Raw genomic sequence first — 25,782 nt, 5'->3', positions numbered from 1 at the left:
TTTGTTTACCATTCTTATTTTATCATTATTTCATTTTCATTGAAGATTGAAGCTGTACATCCCATCTAAATTCAGATTCAAGCACAGTGCAGATAGCAACGCCTGCAAAAAAATGAAAATAATAAAAAGAAAAGAGAAAAAAGGCAGAGGTGATCACAACCAGAAATCTATATACAAAGGTCAAACTATGTACAGGAGATACCGTCTCTCATTACATCATCTTCAGAGTGAATTCAGTCCACCATGTCATTCACGTCAGAGCATTCCTCAATATGCATACACAACAGAAAGAAATTGCTTCTTTTTGTCAGTCTTAAAATCGATACAATACTGATAGGAAAAATGCAGCATGATGAAAAAAATAAAAACAGTTCTTTTAATTATCTCTACTGCATTAAAGGCTCAAACATAAAAATATATTCTCTGTATAACCTAGAACCTTCTGTAAAATAAGCTCTATCCGTCTGTGGCTCTGGTTTCATCTCTGTACTCGTCATTAAAATGGCAGAACAGCAGATTCGATGAAACTAGGTCCACTTAAAGCATGAATTTCTCCTAGACAGGTGAGGGCATCAAGTAACCACAAGTCAGCCTTAAAACACTCCCAAGTTATTTCTACAATGTGCAAAAACCTTCAAACACCATGGGATGTTTGTGGGGCAGGTCAGTGCAGAGGGAAATAACTCTGATGGTAAAAATAAATGCACAGCGATGGACAAGTTTACATTTTGGGGAAGTGACTTGTTGGCTTTTTTGGAGAGGAGTTAACGAAGGAGATTGATTCCACTCACATTTCTATAAGCCAAAATCTCAGCTTAGCTTAGCATCAAGACTTGGTAAGTTGACATAGCTAACATGTTGATTTTATCTACTATGTTCGCTAACTTAAAGCTTTTAATTAGCCAGTTAGCCTTGAAACACCCACTGCCACCTTAAAGTAATTCCTTTATTGCAAAAGGACCAACAAAGGTGTTACAGTAAGTTATTGCAGGATAACTGGTTGGGGTTTATATTAACACAAAGCTAACAGGTGAACTATGGGTAATGAAGTGTGGTGGCGGTGGTGCTAGGGGATGAGAATCGATTGTTTTGGGCCTCATTCCTGATATCATGTGTATACTTTCCAAAACTAGAATCGGGACAAACTACTTATCACTTTTCTCTGTTTACTGATGCCAAACAAGGTTACATATCTTATGAAAAAATGACACTGTTTAAAGTTCTGTAGTGCTTCCATTCAGGAAAATGTTTCATTACAACAGGCATAAACACGTCAGAATCATCAGCAAACAGACTTTGACACTAAAGGGGACTATTTCTTAGATGAGACCAGTAACCTCCAGAGCCTTTGGTGTTTCCCTTGAAACTAACCTGGTAATTAACGCTTTTATTAAGGTATGAATAATACACATAAGACATCACTTGGTAACTAGCGACTTTCAGAAAAGCGAGCAGGTGGATTTTGTTGCTCTAGGACAGAGTCATGCAGGCTGTTTGCCGCCATTGTTACGATCTTTTTGCTAAGTACATCAGCGTTTTGAAGAGCTTCAATTTTGGCATACAGGTAATCTAGTATCAATCTTTATATGTTTTTCTCTTCACAAAAAAGCTAATGGGCGTTCTCCCCAAAAAATGTAGAACTTTCCCTCTAAGCCTCAAACTTCCTGCTGTCTCCCTGCAGATGAAAATATTAAGACACAGGAACTCCACAGTCAAAATGAATTAAAATGCCTGTTTTTTTTTCTCTCTATCTTCCTCGAAAACATTGGCTCACGCCGGTTTTATTCACTCAGACACAGCAAATCAAAAACATATACAGGGAACAGTTTATACAACGGGCTAAAGCAAGGAACTCACACTCAGAGATACAAACAGACAGGATCAACAGCGGTAACATTAAATCACTTTGCTGTTGTCTAAAATCACCTCGACTGTAAAAGCTCACCCACACAAACGCTCACAGTAACACTAGCTTTGATTATCCCTCCTCTACAATTCATTCATTCCCTCATTCACGCTGAAATGACAGTTTTATTCACGTTTCTTTTTTTGCAATGATTTCAAACGTTATCAGCTGTTAGTTAAGATTTCTTATCTACACGTGTTAGTAAGCAGAGTAGCATCACCTGGTCTGTCCCGTAGGTTACAGTAGGCTGGGTGAAGAGGGTCCATGCTTTGAGGATGTATCGCATGCTATCCACTTGTGCTTAAGTCACAGTAAGAGAGCACCCAAAGGTGAGAGAATGATATAAGGTGGCGTCAAATTTTTTTTGCAATAATACTTCTGTCACGCCTCGGGTAGTATGTGGCCCGACACGAACCTTACCGATCCTAAAGCAGGAAGCTGTACTACGCATTCTGTATATGAAGGAAATATTTGTTTACTAGTATAACAGCATTGTCAAGTAAGGATATATATGGAGTTAAGTCCATACCATAGATAGATAACAAGCTGGACAGCACATGCGTCAAGATGAATTTCTATAATCTTGCAGGAAGTGAGCGTGAAACACTCAGAGTGCGTTTTTAAGATAGATGGAGATGAAGACGAAGAAGATCTTTGGCTCGATCCACGCTAAAATGTCACTGGTCCTCCCCAGTGTCCACGCATGAACGAAAGACAGACGAGTAAATACGAGCTCCTGACCTTGTGCACACCAACGCACGACTACAAAACCACCTGCTCTGTTCCCTGAGCTGCTGCCGCCCACTGATTCAACTGGAAACACCGCCTCTTCATCGCACCAGTCAGTGTTCCCTGTGTTTACAGGGGACACGAGACCAGGCTGGCTAAAAAAAGAAGGACAGGGGGAGGGGGAGGGGGGGCAGCCATCTATGCCAAAGCCTGCAGCACAGTCTGATACAACTGTAAATAAGGCAAAATGCTCAAACACAATTTGATGAAGGAAAGGTTTCCATGGGATGTGGAGCCAGCAGTTATGTGACCACTTCATGTCTGGATTGACCTCAGACTGGAAACAAGGAAACTGGAAACAGGGAACAGCAGCCGGGGGAAAGAACACTCTACATTTGATTTCATGCCACTGCAGTTAGGGATGAATAAGTTACTAATCTCTTCAGTGGCAGACAAGATGCCCTGACAAGTCTGCCTACACTCCTGACTCCTTATAACAGACGGTTCAGGATGAAGGAGACTGCCACTCCAGCAGTGTCTGAAACAAACGTCCCGCCAGTGAAGACGAAGAGGGAGGATGAGAAGAGGGAGTCATCAGGAGGCGATATGAATCTATAGTGCAATGGCTGTGAGATAAGACTACTGTAACTCCCACCCTCTCCCTCCTCCACACTGCCCTCTATCACCTGTTCTGACATACTAAAGTGCTGATTGTTAACGCCTCCCGAGGAGGCTTGTACACCGATAATGTCGACAACACAAACAAACAGTTCTTAGCAGAGAAACCTTGACAGACTTGGTACAGTACACACGTGTTTGTAAACACAACGCCCAAGGAACAAATGCATGGCTATGGTACATGTGCAACAGAGTAGTTCTCCTTTACTCATACAGTATGAACAATATCTTCCTTTGAGTTGCATTCAGTTCTAGAAAACAAAGAGCAAAAGTAAAAAAACTAACAAAAAAAGAAGAGATCTGGCTGCCAAGCAAGCGTGTGCTTATTTTTTTAAAAAGATATTTTCTCTACGGTTTTAAAATACGTTCAGCTGAATTGGATGTATAACTGATTTAAGTATGAGCGCGTATCCCTAACCTCTCTTCCACTTTTTTCTCTTCCTTCGTCATCCCTTCTTTCCCTGTGGAGGTGACTGTATTTTTTCCCCCATTTTCTTTTCTTATCCCCGTGACTCTAAATGAGGTGCCCTGGGTGGCCTTGGTGTGGCCAGACTCATGCGCCAGGGTCTCACTCAGTAAAAGCTCAAGCAAACAGAGGATCAGGCAAAGGTGGGGCGCTGAAGCTGCAGCCCGGGTGCAGCCCTGCCGGGCGGGGCCGTGCTGCGCGTTAGGAGCGGTAGTCCTTTTACTGTACGGCTTGTTTCCCAGGATGCTGTCCACCTCGTGTGTGATGGATGACGACAACTTTGGAAGAACCTGAGGCGGGAGAGAAGAAGAGGAGTCACCAGGCTCTTACATTCACTGAAGGCTTTTAAACAGCCTTTCAAAACCATCAGGAACTGTGGCATATCACAGGATAAAAACAAAAGATGAATATATAATGAGGACATGTTTAACTGCATAGAGAGTTCAAAACACTATTGAGACAACAGCATTTTAAATCAGTTTCTAGGGTTCCATGCAGCAAAACATGACCTCAACATACATTTCTATTGGGCTTATGTCTCTTATTTTGGTACAAATATTACATACTCCTTCTCCTTCCTTCTGATGCTTTTCAAAAATACTCTTTTACCAGCAAAAGTCTTCCAGTCAAACAAACTAAAAGACATTTTCTGTTTTTCTCTTGATGCATTGATTCTGGTGACCCCTTTGAGATCAGTTGTGTTTATCCAGGATGGACTGGATTTCCCATGAGCATCATCACCCTCTGCAGTACAGATGTGGCTCTAGCAAAAGTGTGCATTTGTTGGGGTGACAAATTAATGTAACACAATTCTTCTTTTTAATGGTACTTTCCTTTGCTCTGGACGACTTCCTGCAGGATGCAGAGTGAAGAGTTAAGTGCTGATTTAAAGCTACGCAAAGCTGTTAACTGTAACACGACAGAACTTTGTAAACTGATGTGTTACTGTACGTCACTCACCACAGCCCTGGTGTTAGGATGTGTGTTCTGGTGTCCTTAAAAATGTCTGAATAAAGTAAATAATCTCATTTTGACCAGGTCACTGAAGGCATCAATATAAGAGTGCAGCTATTTCAAAATCTCCTCACAGCTCCTAAAGTACCTATTACACAGCAACCCCCCGTAAGACTTACATTAATATATATATATATATAAAGACAATAATTATATAATTTTAATTTATTGGCTCATTTTTGGTGTAGCCTCTTTTAATTGTGACACAAGCTTAGAGGTCAAATTTTGACTGGATTTGATTGAATAAAACAAATTAAACAATACTAGTTAAAGTGAATAAAATTAAATAAAAATGTGGTTTTTTTTCACTTATGTAAAATACAACGATAATTTGTCCTCTTCTGTTTTTCCTTCTTACAATCAAAACAACAATTAAACGATTGATAAAAAAATATATATAATTTCATATATGAGCTCAGCTGTGGGACTGTGGGCATATTTAACACAGTGACGTCATATTTCCCAGTAACAAGAAAAACTGCCAGGCCCCCTGGGAAAAGTGAGGATACCATTTAAAAGCTGAAATATCAATAAAATGTTCTGAGGGTAGAAAGCCACACAGCCTAAAGATATCCACTATAATAATGTATGTACACATTAACACACACACACAAACAGGGGAACACACAAAGAGGTGAGGAGTGCTCTTTACAGCGGGACAGACATAATGTGAGGCGAGGACGTAAACCCCCACCGGTGGAAAACCCCATTAAAAGAGCGCATCTTATCAGGAGAGGAGGAAGTGGCCGTAACTCGTCTCCAATCCCCACGGCAACCGATACTCGGCTGACCTTATTAACTGGGTACAGTGAAGCAGCCGAGCGTGAGGCAGCAAAGTGCCCAAGAGGCCGAGCTGTACCCAGGAGAGAGGGAGGCTGCGTTTCAAACTCTGAGGCACGAAATCGCAGCCTGATGAAACCGGTCGGGTCACATTTTCACAAATTACGACACAGCAGAACAACAAACACGTGCACGCACGCACGCACGCACGCACGCACGCACACACACACACACACACACACACACACACACACACACACACACACACACACACACACACACACACACACACACAAATACATACATATTCTGCAGCCTCACCTGTATTGCTCCTATGTTCTCCATCAGCTGGTCGGTGTTGGACGCCCCTAAAAGCACAGAGCTCACTCCCTCGTTCCGTAGGCACCACGCTGCAGGATTACAGTAAACACAATGACACGCCCACCGCCACTTGGAACACACACACACACACACACACACACACACACACACACACACACACACACACACACACACACACACACACACACACACAGCACAACCCCTGACTCACATGCAATGTTTTCACAACATCACTTGACAAACGCATACCAGATGTATAATTTTCTACATTCATGTCAAATGTCAAACCCCGGAAGCGTATGCATCATTTCCTGTCCACAAAGATGCTGCACTGACATCACACATCAAGCTCTACAGGAGTGAAACAAGAATAACTGACTACAGTATGCATATCCTCCTTTAGAAGTGGAAACTCATCAGCTTTAATATTTTACCTCAAGTGCAAAAGTATGATCAGTGAAAGAGCACACTGTGGGGCTAAACTGTTACCAACAGCTGACATTTAATGAGTTATCATTTTAATGCTAGGGATGATTGAGATGACCTATTGTTTGAGGTTGGATCTGCAGCCACTTACAAAAAAAATATATATTGTCTGTGTTTTGATTTGCAGAGTTAAGTTTTCACTTCAGCCCTGACATTTGTATGCTCATTTTTCTCAGCCGAAACTCAATCCAGCAGCATAGTGCAGAGTGACAATCTGCCCCTGAACTGATATTAATGCTCTCTGTCTTCTTAATTTGATATATATTTTATACCCATGCATCTTTTAAGACACATAATTATTCTTTATAATAACTAATTCTTTATTAGGACTTTTATCACTGTGGCATTCAAGCACTCAGACAGCATGTATGATACAATAAGCAGAATGTTAATGGCAGTAACAATGAACTGAATAACCCTTTTTTGTAGTTGATCAAAAGCTAATATTTCCCTCTGAAGTGAAGCAGACTCAGTGTATGGAGTGTCTGTAAGCAAACAGACAAAAAGCCATCATCTCATTTGGAGTTCTGTTATAATTCTGAGCTGTATTATACAACGCGACTATGTTTCTGCAATTGAGGAAAATACTCTAGTAAGCAGATTACAGCATAAAGGGATTAAGAATTTGGCTGTAAACGAAGTGGGATTACAGTTCTATACAAATCTCCCACCACAAATATGAAACTGCAGCCAAAAGAGACAACAGATGAACATGTTGGAGTGGATGAGCTCAGGTGTGGAGCTCCCCTCAGGCTGCTGAGATACCTACATGTCTAATGATGTATCCTCCCTCTCATAAACAGGCCTCAGTATGCAGCCAGAGGCAGGAAGGAGTCTGTCATTGTTATAGTTTTTATTCAATACTGAGTGCCACAGTGATGTAGGGGACTACACAGTGGACATTAATCTCCTGTGCTGCCTCCAGGAGCGCTGGAAGGATTTATGGTAATTGGTAGTGTCCACTAATGGGCCGTGAAACTAAATCTATGACACTGCATTACAGAGAGTGAAAAATCTGCGCTGAGAAAGAGAGAGAGGGAGTCCCAGATTTACTCGCCACGTCCCTGACGTCTGATGCTTTAACGCCCCTCGCAGGAGTCGACGTCTCGGGGTTTGCACTTTCTCACTCTTCGGCTCGGGTGTGAATCGATACCCGCCGCTCCCTAGATTTATGTCTGTCGTGCTATTTTTAATGCTGACCCTGGAAACTGTTAAATACATGTTAACAACTGCAGAAAACAGAGCAGCATGTATATATATTTACTGTAAACATGTTTACATTCCTAGTGTTTACATCCCTGCCTTGCAGTACTAAAAAGGGGCGTGCCAGATCCTTGTTTAGAGCAAGATAGTGTGTATTCATTTAATTTTTAAGCAACCCTCTCAGTGAGTTTGTCCCTTTGATTTTCTTCTTCAGCACTGTTGATACCCCTCCTCGCCAGTTATTTCTCCCCCTGTTCTTTTTCTCACATGTGATTGTTTTTTTAAGCACAGACATACACGTGACAACTCCACACACGGACAATCAAACCAGAGCGCTGCAGACCTCGGCCCGTCCGAGGCAGAGGGACGGACAGACAGACAGAAAGAGAGAGAGCGGCAGAGTGTATCTGCGTACCGATGGCGAGTTGGGGCAGAGTGCAGCCCAGCCGCTCCGCGATTGCCTGCAGCTCTTTCAACTTCGCCTGCTGACGCCGGCCCTCCTCACTCAAGATCTTGTCCTTCAACCACTGGTAACCCTGTTTGAAAACACAGCACACCTGCTCAAAAACACAGCCCTGCTCACACAGCCACGCCGCAGCTCCTGTGTCACCAGGGCCTGTTTTTAAACAAGTGACTGTCTCCTGCTGCCTACACCTCCAGACAGAGAAACATGGCTACAGCTACGCTAACTGAAAGGTTCATTAAAGTTATCACAAAGTGAGAAACATTAGAAGAAAGATACCTATATAAACTATAACTTTTACTGTACCTGTTAAAGTTACAGTTCATCTGGGTCGAAATAATCTCTGTGTAATATCTAGGATAAACAACTCTACCATAATGCTATTAGTAACAAGTTATAATGTATGATTCAAAGAGCCAAAGTACCACAAACATCCACAGGCAACACTGAACCAAAGAGGAAGCACAACATTCCAAACATGTTATCAAAACTACAACACAACAGCACAATGGAGAGCTAGTTTCATGATCCACTAGTGGTCTAACCTACGGTCACTGACACACAATCCACAGAGACACAGCATGCAACTACAACACAAGAACACAACACTGCATTAGGTCAGGTGTTATATCTGTGTGATGTTAAATCTTGTTCTGAATAATAGGATTTGATTAAAACTGCTGCTCATTAAATCATTAAAACTGCACTTCCTCCTCTTCAATTTCACTTATTATGATTGTTGTGTTTCTTTAAGCTTTATGGATTAAATTAATCTAGGTCACTAGATTTGTTGCCTTTTAAACATATCAAAATGCTCTCTTATGAATAAATATGTCCAATGCTGCACTGCTGTAGCTGTGTGTGTGGGCAGCTTTATCTCATATATCCAGTGTGCTCATGTCTGTGCATTAAAATGCATAAAGCTGACACCAGCTGGCCAACAGTGTTGTACAGCGCTGCTCATGCCCCGGCATGACAATGAAAACGGATGTACGATGTGTTCACAGGGATACAGAACCTGGAAGACAAACAGACGGTAAACAAACAAACAAACAACCAGCAACCAGCAGGGAGTCACAGCACGGTGACACAGATCACAAAATGATCGTTTGCAGGATAAAACCAGGAAAACCGAGCGGGGTGCGTCTACCTTCAGAGAAGCCCGAGAGTAGGGAGGCACCCTGCCGTCGTATTTCCCTGAGATGATCCCACAGGCCAGGGGTGACCACGTCATGGCCCCCACACCTGAGAGAACAAACACATGTGATCATCTCGGAAAAACATGGCTCCCTTCCTAACAGAATCAGAGCTCTTGTTTGTCCTGGAAGAAAATCAGTCACACAAACAACACATCCTTGAAGCACCATTTAAATCTGTTAGGTGTGACACTCCTTCAAGTCTGGGCTTGATGATCTGAAAGAGTTTTTGTTACAGGCTTGGTTATCCTTCTGTTTATCTGTCAAAATAATAGACTGATTATTATATTTTTCTTTTATTGGTTTCACTAATTACTTACGTATCACTTTAACTCCCTTGCTGCAACAAAAGAAGGTTTGCGAATACAATTTTCTTTCAATCCTGTATTACAAAAATCTTTTGTGTTGTATTTTGACTTACAGGTTATGGGTTATTGGTTTTTATCTTTGTCTTCCACCACAAAAAATCAAATAGTCCCTGTTCTTTCAGATTTTGGGAAATTCTTTGAAAAAAAAAACTCACATCCACTGAATCGACTTATATCTGTAGACTTTATGTGGCAAAATTCCCGCCCTCCGACACCTCTGCTCACCTATCTTATGAAAGAGTTCAGGTAGCTGCACCTCCACCTTCTCTCTCTGGAACATGTGGTACTCAGCCTGCTCACAGATGGGAGGAATCTGGTTAAACTGCCGTGCCACAGAGTACGCTTCCTAAAAGAAACAATGACATAAACAGGATTAGGCTCCTATACAGCACAGCACTATATATAAGGTCTATAGTACAAAGAACAACATGTGTACATTATGAATAGGGAGAGCTTAGAGAAATGTCAGATATGAATTCAAATCCTTATAATGGAGGGAGGAACTCCTCAGGCTATGTTGAACATTAATATTAGCTCCATGTATCTGTCGACTCCACAGATACTCAGTCTCACCATTATCTCCATTGGACTCCAGCGGGATGTTCCCCAGTACATAGCCATGCCCTGGTTTATCACATGGGTCATTGCTCGAACCGTTTCTGCAAAGAAAAATACACAAAGAAAAATACACAAAGATGTAAAAACAGAGCGTGAATGCTTGAGCCCTCTGTTCTATCTTAAGCTGTTTTTCATTCTTCTCTTATTGCTGTTTGTGTAACTGAGCTGCTTCTTCATGATTATAAAGCTATTTGTTATGATTTGTTACCCTGAATGGACGGGGCCATCGAGATGAGAAGTGAAAAGGCTGATTATGCAAATTCAAAAGGCTGAGTGGTTCATTCTGATGCGGCTGATGTTAGACCTGATTGACATTAATGTAAAAATCTACAACAAAGTGTCTTTATTTTCTCTGCGACATTCTTAAGAGACACAAAACAGACGAGTGAGAGAAATAACAGCTGACAGGCATGTTTGTTCAGATCTGTAAATCAGACACAAAGCATCTTGTCAGGATTTTAAAACTGATCTTGAGTGACTGTTTGACACACAGAGGGTTACAAATGTGTTTGGTTCTATATCCTAAAAACTACATCAAGGATTAAGTTTCTTTTTTCATTAAGGGCTGACCAGGCGTGACTAAATGCTGCAAAGATTAAAATTGTGTCCTCCTGTCAACACATCATTTGAAACGATCGGATTTCAATTTCAAGCCATATCCGAGCCAGTGCTGCATCACCCAACTTTAATTTCCGTCTTCTTGCCAGTCCAAGTGATAATATGTTTCGTCTGACCGCTGACCGTAATATGAAGTCTGTTTGATAAGGATCAAGGTGTCGAGGATGAGATCAGGAGAACCAAAATGCAATACCACATGGGTGTGGTGACCCACGATGAACCATCCATCCGTCTATATGATCACCGTTATGCTGCTTCTGCCAAAACCCAGACAGCCGAATCATCCCTCCGATCATGCAGAGGGTGCTCGGCTTAAGAGGGTTTCTCTGTAAACTGACAGAACAGCAGCTCACCTCCTCTTCACCCTGTGTACCGCCCTGTAGCTACTGCCGGAATCAAATATCCCAGATGGTCTGATTGCTGTGGGTTTGGAGACACAGACTCATAGCTGTCCATGTGAGTCTGTGTGCAATCTTTAAAGGGCAGATGAGCAAAAGAATTGCATAGACTTTAATATTGAAAAATAGGCACACCAGTTACTTCTGACTAACAAGACACTGAGGTATTGCCAAAGAGCCGGAGCGAGGGGAACATCAATGCAGCGGGAGGAAGAAGACGACCTCTGACCTGTCTCAAACCCAAAGGGGGAACTCTGATACGGGAGCAGATGCACACTGTGTGACCAGCTGAGCCCACACACACAGTTAGCACTCTGCCATTTAAAGGTCTCCAGCTTTAGTGTCTCATTCCTCCTTATTCTGACTGTGGAGGTGGAAGCACCAGGACAACATGCAGCCCTTATAAATAGTTTTTTTAGTAAAAAGAGATTTGTAGATTTGTGTCTCCCTGTTGCAGTAGTCATAGAGACAGAGGAGCCTTGGAATACTTTGAAATGCGAGAAAACATATGGAGACATATGCAGAAAGTAAGAGCAGAATACAAGAAGAGGAAAAAGCAGAATTACCTTCCATTGGTGTATTAGGGTCCGGTCTATTCGCAAAAACCACGTCCACGTAGTCTAGCTGCAGTCTTTCTAGAGAGGCTTTTAAACCTGGAGATAAACACCAGAGTTAGTAAGTTATACTGGACCTCTTTGAGGAGATTTGTGACAGCAGTTTTTAATCTTAGTATTTGTTAGGAAAACTGCTTTATGTCTGCTTCGTATTCAGCACAAAACAGAAACATTTAAATTTAAATTTGCCCTGTGTTGGTCAATATTTATTTATTTCACGTAAATGCACCAGAAACATCTTTTATATGGAACTTAGTTTTTTTGTCACAGATTTGTGACCGTAGTCTGCATTCGAGAAGCAACCATAGCCAACATCATGTGACCCATTAGTTAAATAATACCCTCAATCCTACCAAGTTGTTTTTAGTGGTTGTGTAGTGGACCATATTCTACAATTCTACAATTTCATTTACGTTTTTGTCCAATCGACATACAACACAAGCAAGAATTTAGACTGGAAGGAAAAACCTTAGTAAGTGCAACAAAGTGCTACAAGTTGATTGGCCACAGGTTCTGCCATCTAGTGCCAGAAGAAGTGCCAGTTTTTTTTTTTTTTTTTAAAGATAATGTAGCCACAGTTTACCAGTCACAACAAATAATTCAAGTCAGCAATATCATTCAACATTCAACAGCATTCAATATTCAGTGCTAAATATTCAATAAGATCTGGGTTTTAGACCTTCTGATTCATTCTACCCCTAAGGAAAAAGAGAAGAAGGGTAGAGTCAAGTGCCTAAGTGTTCCCTGAACAGTTGAGTCTTCAGATATTTCTTAAAAGTAGAAAGGGACTCTGCGGATCGTAAGGAGTTAGGTATTTCATTCCACCAGTTGGGAACAACAGAGGAGAAGTGTTTAGCTAGAGATTTAGAGCCATGCTGGGCTGGGAGCACCAGGCGTCTTTCCCAGGCAGAGTGTAGTGGACAAGAGGTATATCTTTTTTTTTTCTTTAGATATGTTTCTACTACTCTAAAAAAGTTTAGCATAAGGGCTACATTTGGGCAGAAAAGATAGAAAATTAGCATTGCTCTTTTTTTTTAATGATGAAGCTTAATCCTCCTCCATCCAAAGACTGAAACCTCTTAACAGTGGTATAATTAATAATTTCAAATTTCCCGTCATTTCCCGTTCCAAAAATAGCACTGTAATAGAGAATCAAGCTCTTTCTAATACCCTCCTGGTGAAGCCAGTGGGATCATTGAGCTGATAAAACTAATGCTTGGTAAGATGTTTATCAGATGCAGTTTTGAAGCCTCGAGCTTGACGTTTTGGCTTTTTGGTTCCAGGGGTGAAAATATTTGAAGAAGGAGCAGAAGCTAAGGATTATGGAAGGAATGGATGGGTTGCGATTTTGGAATATTCATTTCATGAGAAAAAAAAAGAAAGAAAAAAGGTTAATATGACTAAAATCTCAATCTCAATCTCTCTGTCTAAATTATCTTTTAAATTAAAATTGTTGCACTGTGGCACATCTGAAACCTGACTGCTCACTTCTGTAAAAAAAGAAGCACAAGTGCCAGTTGCAGGTGAAAGCCCTGAGTGTCTCTCTGTCTTTTTGTCTGGATGTGAGCATGTGTGTGTGTGTGTGTGTGTGTAGGGTTGGCTCTCTGTATAACCGTCCACTGGTTCCCAGATAGTAGTGGGAAAAAAATGCTAATATCAGCAAGGTGCAACCACGGTTACTCAAGTCAAACAAGAAGCTCCTTTTGGCCAATGAAAAAATAGGCTTTGGTTAAATGTCCTTTGATGCTGTATGAAAGTTTCTTTGGTAAAGTGAGGCCCCAACAGGTCCAAAAGAACATCCAGCATTTTCATCTTTTCTTCTCAAAATAAACATTTCAATCAACTGCTCTCTTCAAAATCCAAACCTGCATTATACAGCTAAATAAAAAACGCACAGGAAACTTTTTATTCAAACTGAGTTTTTGTTCCCCCAAGTTTAGTTGCAAACTCCAACAGCCCCGAAAGTCTCAATGATTAAACAATGCAGCTTTAATTCCCCACAGCCAAAACAACTAATTAGAAGTTCTTTGTTGTTGCAATGTAAGCATTTAATCCAATCAACTGCAGGGCTGCTACTTACCTTCTATAATGTGTTTTCGAGATAAACCTCTCTCAGTCTCCGCCCTACGAAACAAACAAAAAATAGATCCTCTGTAATGAACAATCATCAGACTTATGATTGGATCTGCCCCTCCAGGGTGATATAATACCATATATCCTTTGTGAAATATGATCTAATAAATGTTCCCGCTTTATTGAGAGCACCTGTCAACAGAGTAGGATGACACATGATCTCATTAATGAGAGCATCAAACAAGTCAGGAAAAATTATCCAGCAGGATTGTTTCTCATCTGAACACATGGCGTGCTCATGAATCAAAGAATAAACCGAGAGAAACTTACTTTCCACCCCAGAAGATCTTTGTTGTTATCACCAGACTCGAGCGTCTGTAAATAGAAAAGGAAAGCACATCTGTTAGAACACCTGTCAAATGCAGAGAATTGCAGCACGGAAACGTAATTCATTGGAGTAATCTAAGGTCTACACAAACATGATACCATGTGTAATATTGCCAGGACAAGACAGCTCCTACACATCATTTGGGTAATCAAGCATTTCAACCTCATTCTTTCATCGTCACACCTCCCACAACTACAATTGTGTGCCAGGGCTCGGCCAACACCAGTGAATGGGTGTTGTTGGCGTTAAACCTGACACAGCTATACAAACACCAATTCAGGGCAGACAAAGTAGAAGACAAGGGAGTAGAAGTTCATCCATTATTCAGGATCTCTGAGGAAGGACATAGGAGTGTGTGGGCACGGCACAGCGTCCCACATGAATCTTTCATCTTCCTACCTCACCACTACAGTTCACAACACACAGACTCCCAATATTATGCAAGGGAGGAGATGATACCAGATTAGGTAGGTCGGCTGGGACGGAAATTAAAACCCAAGAAAGTCAATTAAAGCAAGCCTTGTACCTCCATCCTTTCTTCTTTATGATGTTTCCCAGCACCACCTCTGCTCTGTGAAGCAAACGGGGAGAAGGCAAGATTAAATGATAGTCTTAAAATGAATAAAGAACCTATATCTAACTGTCTGAGGAATTAATTCAAGCTCTAAATGAAGTAGTCCCCGCATACTGTATAATGCATAGGGCTTTTCATTGGAAAGAGCTCCTTTTAAAGCAGTGCTGAGTGTGAATTGGCTTCCAGGTCAGAGTAAGTGGGGCCCGGGGCCCAGCTGTGCTATGGAGGCCCCGCTATGTCACTCATTAGCAGCCACAGGGGTGCTAATGAGTGACATTACCATCAACATGGGGCTCATTAGGACCGGGCAGACACCTGTCGACAGGATGTCTCTCCAGTCCCTCTCACCCTGACAAATAATGAGACACCTCCTTGTGGCGCAGAAAATGTATTTGGACACTCATTAGAAATGAAAAAGTAACAAGTTAGATTTGTTTTGGCTGCACTGATGAATAAGTTAGCTGTTCTAAGAAGCAGATCGCTTGTTCATCAAATAATCATAGCACTTTTCAAATAAACAGTGTTTTTTTTTTTGCCAAGTATCGGTTAAACACAGAGGAGCAGAAATATCTCACTATTGACACAGTGCATTAGAGCTGCTGTCTGTGGAGGGACTGTCTGACATGAGTTGTGGAAATCAGATGGAGTTATATCAGTCAGCCGGAGAAAAAAATGGTAAACTTTTTTATTTTTTTCCAAACATTTTCTGACATTTTATTTAAAAAAAGCAATAAAGCGAGAAAACAATCCACAGATATCTCTGCTGGAGTCTCTGCTACAATAACTCCCTCCTACTGTCACCCCTACTGTCAAAATGAACTGATAGCCCGTTTGAGGCACAGTCATGTGACCACAGCTATCATCCATCTTCATTTTCTACCTGTTGGATATTTTATGTTAAAAGCTTTGATTGTATAACACTGACTTAACCTTTCTCTAAAAAGTGCTGTCAGAATAAAACTGACATTTTTAAAATTATCACACCAACGTCTCCCCCTTCATCTTCACTTGAATTATTAATACCTTTCTTCTGTCTGACAGGGTGAGTTATCAGAGGTATATTCCTCTCTGTTTGATTCTTCACACATTTGGCTGCATCATGCTGGAACCAGACAGGTGATGTTGTTTTTGCACATGATGCCTGGATGCAAAGAAAATCTTGTTATGCAGACGATGTTGTTCTTTATGAGGATTTTGGTGCTGTTTTTTTCTGTTCCTGCTCATTTGTTTCTGTTATTATTTTTTCTTCCTCATTTGTTGTTAATGTAATACAATATTTCTGCCTAACAGTGCTGCGGGGAAGTACCCTCCAGAAAGCAAACGTGTGTGTTTGTGAGCATAATTGTGTGTGTTCTTTTCCCTGACGGATGCCCTCACAGGCACAATGTGTCACCCCTCTGAAATGTGAGTAATCTACGAGCTCAAACATAAGGTACGGTGTGCCTTGAGCGGGTTGACTTTCTTCATCCATCCATCATTTAGGTCTATATTCCAGCGCTGAGTTGATGTTATGACTCATGGCAGGAGCTGATGACAAAATGGTGAATTATTCATGGATTAATAAGATATTATTATTCCAGATTTCTCTATAATTATTCCTCCAATTTGCCATTGGATTCAAACAATACCATGCAATTAATATGCAACTAGAGCAATATGTTTAAGCCTGAAAGAAAATTAAATTGTGTGTTGCCACTTTTAAATGCTTTGCTGCCATATGTGTGTGTTGATAACAGCAGCTACATGGGATGAGAGGGACATGTTTGTTGTTCCATTACTCATATTTATTGACATATTTTTGAGAAATAGAGCCCAACATAGTGGGATGGATGTGCTCATTAAAAATCACAATAACTATCTAAATAGCCCTGTGTTTAATATTTGTTCTGTAACAGTTTCTCAGTTTTGTAAGGCTCATCCAGAACAAACATTCCAAACAAACAGCCAGCCACTGCCGCTGTGAGCACAGATTACAAACATTGTTTATCTGTCCTTGCTTGCAACACAGAATCAACACAACAGCAGCCCAACGTTACAACAACAAACACCACTTAAGGTTCTCTGAGTCTGAGTCTGACTGCTGAAGGAATCTAAGTAAGCCAGAAGACCAAGGACTTCACATGAAAGCTTTTTTATTCTGATGTGCAAAGTGGGTGATTTTTTTCTCCCCCCATGTATGTTTGCAATGCAAGTGTGTATGTGTGTAATTACAGTGTGCATGTGTGTAATGTAAGTGTGTATGTGTGTAATATAAGCCGCTCTGCAGTGGAAGCTGTCAGGATTAACACCTGTGCAACACGTAGCGAGCTGTGTGACATGCTGTCTCAAACATTTGCACGTGCCCAACAGATCCGTCCTTTTTGTTGAGGTGCACTTTGTTTTACAGCGGAGCATGGTGATGAAAGTTAGCTGGTAATGCTTCAATGTCAAAGATCGACTTTTTCTGTCTGTGTCCTAAAACAACAAAACAAACAGCTTCCCAGAACAATGCAGCATGACGTGATGACATTCAGCAGACAACAGCTGCAGAGGCACTGAGACCTTCTGTGAGTTTTGTTGAGTTTTTATTTCTGTCTTTCTTCTTTTATGAGACAGTGGCACTCTGACGCATCTCCACAAAACATAAAAGCAAAACTAGAATATTCCTGGAAGGATTAAAAATAAAGGACTTGGTGAGATACTGTGTGTAAAGGATAATCCCTTAGATTATTTCAAAGCACCCAAGTTACTACAAAGCCAGATTAATCCCTGCTGGAATTCGAAGCATCACTACACACAGCAACAAAGCAATTCTGGTCTGCTTTAAATATATCATCAAAGGCAGTTCTATGAATTTAGACCAAGAATATCTAAATCCCTCATAAACATTCCTGCAACAATGACAAGGTGTTAATGAAGAGGACGATCCTGATTTCAGGTCCAAGATCAAGGACAGAGGAGTCCATGCAGTTAATATGTCACTTGAGCCACTTTCTGCTGAAAGAAATAGTCCAAATGAAAACAGTTTGTAGTGAGGTTTGTGGATTGTGTGCTAACAAGAACTTTTTTTTGGAAAGACACATTGCATATGAGTCATTTTCACAACTTTGAGTTACTAAAACACATTTGAAATACCTTCGTTGTACCTAAGAGCAAATCAAACTGCAACCGTTTGCATCTAAACCATGAACTGTAGAAAACAATGGACGACATGACCGCTCACCATAAGAGAAGCCAAACTTAGCAATAACCCCTGATGTTGAAAAAGGACACCTGTGTGGAAGTGCTAAAAACTGCAGTTACAGGTATGGATAGTAAAGCCTAATCAGGGTGTGGCTGACTTGACTGACAGGCGGGCACCTTACTTTTGGTCGACCTAGCAAGAGGCTAAAGGCCCGCCTCTTAGCTTCTTGCTAGGTCAACCAAAAGTTAGGTTGAGTTAGCATTTCCATATGACACCAATGAGAAACCAATGGCAGACATCACTGAGATTACGTCCATGTTTCACACTGTCTATAAGTCAATATTTATACAGGCTGCAGTATAAGCTGTAGAGCCCGCCTCCTCCATGTTAACAGATGGAACATGAGTCAAACTATAAAATCAAATACCTCAAATGCAAGGTCATTTTAGTTATTCCTTATCATGCTATTTTTTTGTTGAAATAAATATCTGTTGGCAGATACAGCCTCAACGCTAGTGGGAAAGAAGAGGAAAAGCAAAAGATAACGTAACCAAAACAAGCACTGAACTTTCCATAACCATCCTGAGGAATAACTGCATTTTTTTCAGTGAGTTAAATGTGTGTTTTGGCAAGCAGTAGGGGTAGGACATCAATAACGTTCTAGCTAATGTTGACTCCATTTCCTTACTCCGCAGACTGAGCAAAATTCCAGCACCTGTCACCTCAATTTTGCACGACTACAGGGGGGGGGAGACACGCATCCCCCTTTATATACAGTCATTAGTCCATACACCAACAGTGGTATTAAAGTAAGTTGTAAATTTAGGTCAACTTTGCCTTTAAGACTTACCATAAATAGACATTGATTTCCTCAGAGCAGTGATGATGTCATATGTACATTTTCTTCATGCTGAACATTACTTGTGCACCAATGTGGATCAAACTTACACCTGAAACTCAAGTTATCTGTGACTCGTGTATAATTTCTACCTGGTACCTCTATAATATCAAACAATATGAACAACTCAGTAATATGTGGAGTTATTTCTTGCTGCTACTTGACCTGTGGCACAGGATATACTCACTTCCCAGCAGCATAGACCTCCGCTGTGTCAAACAGATTGATGCCATTTTCATAGGCGAGAGTCATCAGCTGCTCTGCCATCTGTTGAGATAGCAGGGGAGAGGGAACATAGAGGGGACAGGATGGGGTGAGAGACCACCGATGTGAGGTGTAAAGGCTTTTTAATTATTAAACTTCCTTCAGAACACTTCCTAAGTAAAGTGTGTTTATTCTCCAGCTGACTCTCTTTGGTTGTATGTTTTCACTCTGAGTAAAAATAGATTTCTCAAGCTACTCAGATCATATGGAGCACTCCCATTCTTAAGTTTTGACTGATGGAAGATGACAAAATCCATCTGCTCTCACCTCGTCCGTTATCTGTCCGCCGAATGTCACCCATGTTCCTGCAGAGGGGAGACAGGGAGGGGAGATCAAAGTGGGAGAGCATAAACACACACATGTGCACAGATGAGATCGGTAACAGTGATTATATATGTTCTGTACAAGTGACACTGTACACAAGGTACAAGAGACAATATCTAGCCAAGAAAACAGACATAGTTTGGACTGAGGGGCTGTGAATCCCCTTCTAAAGTTGGTTATACAATGTCTTTGTGATGCAGCAATGTTATTTGTGCGATGATGATCCAAGAGGCTCTTACCTAATCCGAGGCAGGACACCCGCAGGCCTGACTTCCCAAGGTTTCTGTCAAAACAGAGAGAGTCGCATTAACATTAATGGAGCACTGAGGTAGCAGTGATTTGTTATTTTTTTGGGCAGCGGCTAAGATCTTTGGAGAAGGGCTTTAAGCATTATTTTTATCTTTGATTGATTGATGACAAAATAAATAAAGGACGCTGTGACTCTTCTAAAAATGAAAGAAAGTTTGAACTTAAAAGTTAAAAGGATGACAGTAGAAGAAGCTGAGAAACACAGGGCTACTAATGGATGATGTCAGTCATGATGTAGATTGAATGGGTGAGGAAGAACAGCTACACGTGCTGCAGACGATACGATGTCTGCGTGTGTTTGTGTGTTTGCAGAGACATGTCAGGGGAAAGCAGTATTGAGTGAGTGTGTTTTAAGCGTGCCCACCGTGACATCCAGAGAAACATTTTCTCAGAACACACCAGGATCCCTCAGCAGCCGTCTGACTAAAATCCCCCCACAGCAGCGAAGAAGCTCGACTACACACACGACTTGCTCCTAAAGCTGGCGTCTCTGAGCCTATCAGAACCCAGACAGACCTCTCTGCTGACAATCACAGCTTTTGACGGCTCTTTGATTCTTTTGTGCCAGCTTTTAAACTTTTCTAAGCCCTCTGACTTCCCTCGCTTAATGGAAATATCATAATGCGTTTGTTATGAGTACAGAAATATCTTTTGTTGTGATATTAGTTATGATACCATTTTTTGTCAGAGTATTTTCAGACCTTAGTCGTTCAATTTCTTTAGAAATGGCTGATCTAAGAAATGGTTAAACACACAAACTGTGTGCTACCTCTGGTCAACCTCCAATAAAAGATAAGCTTGCAGTGTAAAGAGATAAAAGAAATGTGGCATCAGAGATGATGTAACATGTGCAGGAGTCAAAGTGAGCGTGTGGGAGGATATCTAATTTATTTTTATAAGACTGCCTCTATAGAAATTCAGTTGGAATCAAAGAGAGGGAGACAGAGGATAGGTGTGTGCGTGTGTGTGTGTGTGTGTGTGTGTGTGTGTGTGTGTGTGTGTGTAGGTGTGTGTGTGTGTGTGTGTGTGTGTGTGTGTGTGTGTTTGTGTGTGTGTGTGTGTGTGTGTGGTGCAGATGTGTGTGTGTTTCACAGGATTGTGCTTGTGGCTGTATGTGTGAGTTGGAGATGTGTGTGTGTGTGGGTGTTTTGTGAAGCCATGATAAGATTGCTGAATTGCTGCAGTGACTAACAAAACACTTCTTTCAGTGTGGTCTGAACACTGAGTCCAAAAGGACTGACTAAACTGTTTGGAATAAATACAGATATCATGACAGTTTCACGTCTCCTGTGAGCGGGCTAAGTCGGCTACGTTTGTGTCGTAGCAGAACAAAAAAATGCTTTTCATCTGCTTTAAGTTCTGTTTGATGTATTTCCATCTACATACATTCTATATTTAAAGAGTTAATCCAGTTAAATGTTCACTACATCATTAGTTCCACCACTGATGCTAGCAGAGTCCCTCCTTTCATTTATATTCTTTGTTTCTAATTCAAGATCCGCATATCGCAGCATAAATCAAAACTTTTCAGAACCACCAGAGATGGTGCGATTTTGAAAAATAATTATATGACATCCCTTTTTGTGTCGTTTTGCAAGTTAAGCATTTATGTCAAAGTTTCTTCTCATTAAAAAGATCTGATTGTGTCAGTGATGTCTGTAATCATATTTCAGACCTTGCTGACTTTATATCTAGGAGCGTGGGGACTTCCGAGCTAACCTCAGTCAGTCATGAGGGAGAGGAGAGAGCAATAAAGAGAATCTAGTGGGACCATGTGCTCCTTACGGTGCACCACAGTGACAAGGTTAACACTAAGTCCTCTCTGGCAAACCACTGGAGCTGATCTACAATTAACTGACTGTTAATTGCATGAGTAAAATACCCCCTCTGGGGAGCGGCTGCTTGGCGTGACGAACAGAGATAACTGAAAATAAAACAGCGACTGACCACAATCATTAGAAGAGGATATTTCTATGATGGACGAAGGAAAGTTGCAATATATCTGCAAATATCTCTGTCACTGAAATAGCTGCTTGACTAAATCCTGCTTTGGTAGAGTTGAAGCTAGACTGATAGTGTAGATTCAGCATCAAATCTACATTGAGGTCTACTTTTACACATTTAAAGGCACAGTACACTAAAAGAAGACAGCGTGTGTTGATGTCTTGAAGGAGGGAGGTATCATGGGAGTAGTTTTCCTCTGATCAAACATTACAGTATCACGTTATGTTTATTCACATTATGTTATTTTATTTTGATGGCATAGCTACAAGTTACGTTAACTAACATAAAGGTTTTTATTTGTTTAAATGTGACATATTTAAACACTGAACTAGATTGAACAATATATGTTTTTATGAAGTGCACAAGCAGGTTTACTTAATGATGCATGCTTAACCTTTTGGGTATGATAAACTAGGATTAACTGCACATACATGCCTCTAGTGTAGAAGTTTTTTCATCTGCGTGTCCCAGGGCTTATCATAAAAGAAGGCTTAGCTTGTGAGTGATGCATAAGCTTGCTTTAACCATGAATACTGCACAGGGAGACTAGACCACCGCTTTTAAGCACTCCCCCAAACACTAAAAATAAGTAAGGAGGATATCGGACTACAAAGTTCTGCCCTTGCTGTCGTTCTCATTTTAAGAAGTCCTATTGTCAGCACATTGTTCACTGTTCAATATTTTACTTGACTGGCTGGGCCTTGAATGCTGCATTGTGCATTGCTGCAGTGACCCTCTGCCAGGGCCTGCAGGCGAGCCGGGGTCAGGTTCCTGCTGAGACTAAGCAGACACGAACCGCAGCAGTAAAGTCATCGCTCTCACACCCTGTTCAATAATGAAGGAGACAGGTACAGTACAGGACAGCGACAGCGCTGCAGCTGTAGAAACAAAGACAGATAAGACCCGGTGAACAAGTCACGTACTGACCAAAGCACCATTGTTTGCTTTGAAACGCTCTGAACCTTCTTCCCTAATCTCATCAGCCTGAAGCCAAATTGGTTGAGTGGAGAGTTTTGATTTTGGTGTTGGTTTATTTGATCATGGGTGGCCTGGAGATCTATTTGGAGCTTGTTCAAACACAGGTTTCATTACACTCCTGCTTGTCACAATGAAAGCTGCACGTCTAAGCCAATCATTCAGCCTTGCTGCTGACCTAGGCAGCCATTGATGACGGCTGACCTGTAGAAAACAGATGACATGTTTTCCTCTCTTAATCAAGGTTTGTGTCAGGTGCAGGATATCAAAGGTCACCCTGGGGTTACTTTCATTACTGGTTATTGAACTGTTGATGAATGAATTACAGTCACTAACATAAACACATGTTAGAAAAACGGTATAACAATGCAACATAGAAACATCAACACAAAGTGTTCAGATTCAATCAAGCCTGCCAGTCGCTGAGCCACCATCATATTTTTAGCTTAAGTCAAAAACCATTAACCATGACCAACTCTGATTCATCCTGTCAGCGGGGCCGGAAAAATAAATATCAACTGTTGCTTTAGACAGACATTTGCAATCTATCAAGAGCTGGAATGTGTCATTCCTATGATGATCACACAATCCTTCTTTGAGCCAATCAATAACTTGTAAACAAATGCTTTTGTTAGTGCTCAACTCAATGTCATTATAAAAATGCCTCAAAGACACAATGACATGTAGCATGACCTAAAGATGTATGACAACACTGTAACGCCCGAGCTTTCATTGGCTACTGAGCAGATATACTGTTTAGCCAATGAAATGTAACTACATTCTATTTCTCTTTCAGGCATGAAGTTAGCTAATCTTGAATATCTGACTCAGCAAATTAAAAACCTTTTGTCATTTCACTCTTCCAGATCAATACTGTCACTCCTGGGACACACGACACGCCTGAGTGGCGCAGGAGAACCACAGCCCCCACTGGTGCATTGTCCAAAAAGGATGCATGTCATCTGCTGGTGCCATTTGTGGCTCTTAACACTGAGTTCACCTATGATAACGGTTATAAATAATATAATGTTTGCACTAGTTTCAAAGAGTATCAAATTCCTTCATAGTCAGTTTAGAAAGACATCCAGAACATCGAGGGCAGTTCCTGTAGACTATTTTCTTCACATCTTTCATTATTACTAAAAGTATGTTTCTCTTCTTTCTTTTATTCATCAGTTATTTAAGGTGTACATATACATGTGCTCATTTGTGCATAAATATGCATATACATATATAGGTATGTGTATGGTATAATATTGTCCCTCATTTGACATAGTTCACACTTTTTCTTGCTGTAGATAATCTGCCAATTTTATCTTTTTATTTGTTTTGTTTTGTTTATTTTAATTTGATTTATCATATTGTCATTATTTGTATGTCTTTATTTGAATGTTTGTAAAAACTACTAAGTTTCAAATCACAAAAAAATACTAAAGGTATGAAGATGCTGAAACTATAGTAAGAGGCGTAAAGTGGATGGTGCTATGACAATATGAGTATCCACATATGATGTTGATGGGTCTATTAATGCACAGAGCACTGTGTGGCTTACAGATGAAATAAAAAAGGGCCTCCCATTCTCTAGATTTGCAACCATGTTAAAGAAAACTATCTTGCAAACTCTGGCTGATGATCCAACCTGTTAACATGACGTCTACATTGAAAACAAGAGTTCTGCAACCTTTGTTACTCACCTATATGGAAAAACATTACAGCCAATGATAAACCTACCTTCCATGCAAATAAAAAAAAGTGTATCAAATTCCTGGGTTTCCTATTGGTGGTAGGTTGGGAACTATAATACATTAAACTCAGGATACCATATGATTCACAATTCATAATGCAGGGTTCGTTATATGATTGGTTTGAATCATTGACACATTCAAGAAGGGTGCCCCATACAGCTTAAAACTTATATCAAGATATAAAAAGAAAAATACTAACATGGTCGGCAAATATACTTTGGCGGGCCGCCCGGGTATTGTCTATGTGTTGGACACACTGGCAATGCATCAACCCCACTGAAAATCTTTATAAGCTGCCGGCATGTCTGTATGCCTCTGTTTAGCTACAGACATGAGATACATACAAAATAAGTCTAATAAGTCAGAGGCTGAAAAAGCCCTCTGCTGTTTACAAAGGATGGATATTCACTTTTCATCTCATAGATTAAAACTGTCACCTATTTTCGACTCTTTCAGTCAACTTTTGCACTTTGTATAGTCGTAATATACACAGAGTATCTATCAAATTTGTGTTTTGTCAAATCAGCTGTAATTAAATGTCTGTAAACTATCTAACGCTGAGAGGATTCAGAGAGACAGATATTGATGTAGCAGCATCTATACTTCAATTATGTCCCTGGTTGGGTGAGGTGAGTGAGGTGTGTGAGTGGAGCATCAGGGAGGACTAAAGGCTCAGAGTCAGCAGACTAAACGTCAGAGGGTTTAAAGTCAATATAAAGTCAGTGGACAGGATAGACAGGACAGGACATAGTGATAAATGAGGAAACAAGGTCACAGCGCTGTAAAGAGGAACGTGTTGAGAGATATGTTCACTGAGAAGAACTATTAATATACCGAACCCGTGGCTTTAACTTCAGAGAAACATACATGCCAAATGCCAGTGGCTCGTGGGGGCTGCAGGTGGTTTTCCTCCTGCATTCACAAACGACAGAGCCACAATAAAACTGCTGACCTACTGGATGAAAAATGTGCTGACTTGGTGATATGGAAGAGGTACAAACGGTGCGACACTTTGCTCTCAAAAGCTGCTTTCATATACTAACTGTGATTAAAGGAGCAGTTCATCCTAAAATGCAAATCTCTCACTGTATGCTTCTCTGTATCAGCTAAACGCCCACAAGCACACAGTGTGCTAGCCCTGTGTATCCTAGTACATCTGATCCACGTCATCGGTGCAGAGCATGAC

General features: G+C 40.9%; 1 protein-coding gene across 1 annotated transcript in view; it reads right to left on the bottom strand.

The window, feature by feature from the left end:
- The window catches only part of LOC117811690 (voltage-gated potassium channel subunit beta-2-like), a 36,452-nt gene continuing 10,670 nt past the window's right edge, over positions 1 to 25,782 (bottom strand). The window contains exons 2-14 of the mRNA XM_034682118.1: positions 19,803 to 19,846; positions 19,507 to 19,544; positions 19,163 to 19,242; positions 14,867 to 14,911; positions 14,283 to 14,327; positions 13,960 to 14,003; positions 11,832 to 11,918; positions 10,205 to 10,290; positions 9,857 to 9,977; positions 9,218 to 9,312; positions 8,020 to 8,140; positions 5,895 to 5,983; positions 1 to 4,069 (exon numbers count right to left, since the gene is read on the bottom strand). Of these exons, the coding sequence (XP_034538009.1) occupies positions 3,707 to 4,069; positions 5,895 to 5,983; positions 8,020 to 8,140; positions 9,218 to 9,312; positions 9,857 to 9,977; positions 10,205 to 10,290; positions 11,832 to 11,918; positions 13,960 to 14,003; positions 14,283 to 14,327; positions 14,867 to 14,911; positions 19,163 to 19,242; positions 19,507 to 19,544; positions 19,803 to 19,846 (1,258 nt within the window). The 3' untranslated portion in view covers positions 1 to 3,706. The remainder of the gene's footprint in view (positions 4,070 to 5,894; positions 5,984 to 8,019; positions 8,141 to 9,217; positions 9,313 to 9,856; positions 9,978 to 10,204; positions 10,291 to 11,831; positions 11,919 to 13,959; positions 14,004 to 14,282; positions 14,328 to 14,866; positions 14,912 to 19,162; positions 19,243 to 19,506; positions 19,545 to 19,802; positions 19,847 to 25,782) is intronic.

The sequence above is a fragment of the Notolabrus celidotus genome, chromosome 1, assembly GCF_009762535.1.
Source record: "Notolabrus celidotus isolate fNotCel1 chromosome 1, fNotCel1.pri, whole genome shotgun sequence".
In the NCBI taxonomy this organism is placed as follows: domain Eukaryota; kingdom Metazoa; phylum Chordata; class Actinopteri; order Labriformes; family Labridae; genus Notolabrus; species Notolabrus celidotus.
The sequence above is the reverse complement of the archived record's forward strand: the minus strand, read 5'-3'. Positions and strand labels throughout refer to the sequence as shown.